The following is a 4,565-nucleotide window of genomic DNA, read 5'->3' as shown; positions in this document are numbered from 1 at the left end:
TATCACTTTAATCAATATTTGATAAAATTTTAAAACTTTACTGTTAATAACTTTTAAAATATTTGAAAACATAAAAATCACATGTGTATAGTTGTCTTAAAATACTTTCATAATATTATATTTTTATTAAATGTTATAATTATATTCTAATAAAAAATAATGATTAAAGTTGCATATCGAAGACTATGAAAAATTAAAAGGACAAATATTTATAACCAAGGGAGTATATAGAGGAGTAGATTCTCATTGTCAATTTTGTGACCGATTGTAACACTTCGTTTTCAAAATTTGCTTACAGACTAGCCCATTTATGGGGTATACCCGTATTTGTATAACAACTCTCTTACATTTTTATCATCGCTTCGTGTAAAAAGAGTTTACCCGAAAGTGCTATATTTGAAGCACATATACTTATGCTAGCATCCAACTATCAAACTACTAAAATGATACTAAAACCATCACATCAGAATATTTGAGCCACATGGGTCAAAACAAAAACGAGGTATTACACATATTATCAATGTAGACTGTGTACTAGTACTGTAGTATTACACTTTGATTGGAAAAGCGTATCCCAGATTGGTGAAACTGAACAGAGTAACGCTGGCAGCTGCCTTCCTGTTTCCACCATGTGCAATCTGTGCGTGTGAGGTGGGGGAGATGCCAAATCCCAACTCAAAGACTAACGCCTGTCGGGCTGTCCCACTGCCCCCACCCTGCAACGCGAACAGCAGGAAGCAAGACCTCGTGGCCTACATTGTCCCTGCCGAGCAAAAGTACGTTCAGAGCTACAACAAGATGAAGATCCCGTTTCTTCGCTGTCTGTCCAGTCCACTCCACGTAACAAAAAAGATATGAGTACTTTAAGATCTGAAGTAAAACTGTAAGAAAGTTGGCTCTGCTAACCGCGTTGCAGGCATTTGAAGCTAGTCGACCAGCCATATTGAGTCAAGAAACAGTGCTAACCAGGCAGTACAGCTTATTACCGGTGGCGGAGCTAGGATGAATTTCATGATGGTGCACAATATGATCAAACGAATAATTTCTACTGTTATATGTATTCAAAATGTGCTACTTATTACCAAGTATGGTGAAACATGAGCCGGTGCTCTGGTCAGTTGGAGATGCGTCAGTGTTGGATGTTCTCATTATCTCCGTTTTCTACATCACAAGTGCACCTCCTTTCACTTGATTGAATTCCGCCTGCACTTTTTGGTTTCAATGAACCCTCCGCTGGTCGCCTGGTCCGGCCGGGTCTCAAGACCTAGCCTCCTTAACTCATTGCTGGGATCGTGCGCCCCATACGTGTCGTTCGCTGGGATCGTGCGACGACGTCTCACTAGTCGCTGACCGTCGCACGGACGGAGACGGCTCCACCGCAAAAAGGAGCGCGCGCGAGCCGCCCCCCATGCCCAGCTCAGCTACCTCTCTAACCGTCGGCGAACTGCTAGATACCCCACGTTGCTTGTTCGCTGCCCTATATATAGGCCTCGCCACCAAGAACTTTCGATTTCGTGGACGCGTGCTTAGCCATTAGCCAGTGCGAGCAAGTGTGCACTGCTACGTGTGCGTAGCACAAACCTTACGCGCGTTCACGCACCATGCCGGCCTTCGCGGAGAGCGCCGCCGACCCACCTCTGGCCGACAGCTACCTCACGCTGCTCCGCCGCGGCGAGCGCGACGGCATTGCACCGTCGACGGAGGGCGGCCTAGCCGTTCTGGAGTGCGAGTTGCCCATGATAGACGTGAAGTGCCTGACGTCGAGCGGGGGCAGCGCCAGCGCGAGGGAGCGGGCGGCGTGCGCGGACGCCATGGCGAGGGCGGCCTCCGAGTGGGGCTTCTTCCAGATGACTAACCACGGCGTGAGCCGGGCTCTCCTGGAGGAGATGAGGAGGGAGCAGGCGAGGCTATTCCGGCTGCCGTTCGAGACCAAGGCGAAGGCCGGGCTGCTCAACGGCTCGTACCGGTGGGGCGCCCCGACGGCCACGTCGCTCCGGCACCTCTCGTGGTCGGAGGCGTTCCACGTCCCGCTCGCCAGCATCTCAGGGAAGGACTGCGACTACGGGGAGCTCAGCTACTTGAGGTATGCATGCTCTGCTACTTAATGGTCTTACTTCAACTCGTCAGTTACTCTGTCCGATACTGTTAAGGGCAGCCCCCAGCTGTTTAGATGAAACAGACCAGCAAGAAATTTGTAGATCCTTCAGCAAATGCTCTTCGTAGGCAAGATTCGCCCTGTCATGTAATGGAACCGACCCCGACGTTGTTCTCGGCTAGATACGCCACTGGAACAGAGACGGGATGAGGTTTACGCACGATGGGGTCCATAGTGAGTATTGACATTCCGTTAGACATATATGCGCATCTCGGTCGGTCGTAGCTGCACGCGCATGTGTACTTCGGTGCTCCACCCATGGGCCATGGGATCTTTTAGGCGCACCACCAAGGTGCTTACATGCATGTGAAAGTTCTGAAGTGCACGAGTATTTCTCATGGTACCCTGACATGACTAAAGAGTGGTAGTGTAGTACCTTCGCACACGTCTCAGACAGTGAGGTTATGCTTCATTCCCGGATATTTCTCTTGCCAACGTACGCAGTTTGACATTCATACCGGCCGATAATAGCTCTAGAAGTTGCAGGCGCTAGCAATCTATGCTGTCGATTTTATATTGAGCTCACACGAGTCAATGAGTGATGATACTATGTGTGCGGTGGAGTACATGCCCACGAACACATGGGACCTTTTAGTACACTAACCGAATTTAACGCCTTCGTGTCCATCGAAGCAGCCTACCAACACCATCGCCCCCGGCCATGATACGCATCTGAATTATTAAATCCGTGGCCCTCGCCTCCATAAGTCGGAAGGAACGGAAATATCTAGTGAACCGTATACAGCTAGTAGAGTAATACTACTGCTAGTGTTAATTTTACTATGGTAATTTAGCAGAGAATTTACCGCTAGCTCTATAGCTGGTAAATTAAATGAGCAGCAGTGTTAGCAGAGCAGTGTATATGTAACGTGACGTACGCGCGCATGCAGGGGCGTGCTGCAGGAGGTGGCGGACGCGATGTCGCGGTTGGCGACGACGGTGGCGGTGGCTCTGGCGGAGAGCCTGGGGTACGAGGCGACCGGGGGCGCGTTCCCGGCGGGGTGCGACGAGACGACGTGCTTCCTGCGGCTCAACAGGTACCCGGCGTGCCCGTTCGCGGCGGACACGTTCGGGCTGGTGCCCCACACGGACAGCGACTTCCTCACGGTGCTGTGCCAGGACCAGGTCGGGGGCCTGCAGCTCATGAAGGACTCGCGCTGGGTCTCCGTGAAGCCCCACCCGGACGCGCTCATCGTCAACGTCGGCGATCTATTTCAGGTAACAGTGCGCCGCTAGCTTCGGCCCCGCTAGTCACCGCCGTTGCTGCTAATCATCTTCACATACGTGCTCAAGTTTTGACCACGCAGAGCTGTACTGGCAACGATGCTTATCAGATATGCCATGTGCGGGATACATGATTTCTCGAGACTTACCTCCTCCTTAACCTCTTGGTCCTCTGCGTGTTACAGGCGTGGAGCAACAACAGGTACAAGAGCGTGGAGCACAAGGTGGTGGCAAACGCCAAGGCGGAGCGGTTCTCGGTCGCATACTTCCTGTGCCCGTCGTACGACTCGCCCGTGGGCACGTGCGGCGAGCCGTCGCCATACAGGGCCTTCACCTTCGGGGAGTACAGGAGGAAGGTGCAGGAGGACGTCAAGAGGACCGGCAAAAAGATTGGGCTCCCCAACTTTCTCAAACATGCTGCCTAGCTAATGACGGCCCGGAAGGAGCTATCTTCGTCTTCTGATATTACGGTCGATATGAACTCGACCTCGCTGTACAAGAATATTATTACGTGGGCTTGAAGGAGCTTTCTACTTTTTCTTTTTTTCCCATTTTTGCTTAGGTGATAGGTCCCTACACAATAGAGTAAATGAGGAGGACGTGTGTGCTTATCAATCAAGCTATCGTTAACATCGAGTAATTGGCGCGTGCAGGGCACCTTTCCTGTACGCACCTCCCCTGTTCTGCTTCCTGTTTCTGTCTACTGTTCGCGTTTTGTTCAATAAACCTACCGCGCAAAACGTGTAATGCAATGATGAGCTATTACTATGTGAGTGTTAAAAAAGAGCCACGTGTTAACTCTTAAGGTCAGAAAATTACTTTGTTAATAAAAAATATAGATTACTTATTGTTATGACCATTTAATGGTCTAGATTAAATAAAGAATCCATGCCAAATAAGATTAATAAATAGCTAAATTCGAAATTAAAATTTATGAAAAATTAGTAGTTCGATTTTCATACAGTTTGAGAAGCAAAATATTTAAATAAAGAGTCCAAATACAATTAATAATAATTGAAATTAGGGTTAGAATAGAAAAAAGAAGGATTCATATCAAATAGTCTTAGAAAAAATTAAATACCTAAATAAAGAGTCTATGTAAAATACAATTAATTAATAGGTAAAAAATGAAAAAAAATCAAAATTATTACTAAGATAATAAATTAAGAAGCATCGTGTGACTCAA

General features: G+C 48.2%; 1 protein-coding gene across 1 annotated transcript; it reads left to right on the top strand.

Moving 5' to 3' along the window:
• The first annotated feature begins 1,467 nt into the window (after positions 1-1,467).
• LOC133887807 (gibberellin 2-beta-dioxygenase 6-like) lies at positions 1,468-4,128 on the top strand. Its single transcript, XM_062327788.1, has 3 exons — positions 1,468-2,083; positions 3,046-3,373; positions 3,565-4,128. Exons 1-3 carry the CDS (start codon positions 1,602-1,604, stop codon positions 3,802-3,804), a joined length of 1,050 nt encoding a protein of 349 aa, XP_062183772.1. The 5' UTR covers positions 1,468-1,601; the 3' UTR covers positions 3,805-4,128.
• Positions 4,129-4,565: the final 437 nt, after the last annotated feature.

This window comes from Phragmites australis, chromosome 13, assembly GCF_958298935.1.
Source record: "Phragmites australis chromosome 13, lpPhrAust1.1, whole genome shotgun sequence".
Taxonomy (NCBI): domain Eukaryota; kingdom Viridiplantae; phylum Streptophyta; class Magnoliopsida; order Poales; family Poaceae; genus Phragmites; species Phragmites australis.
Note: the sequence above shows the minus strand (reverse complement) of the source record. Positions and strands in the feature narration are given on the sequence as shown.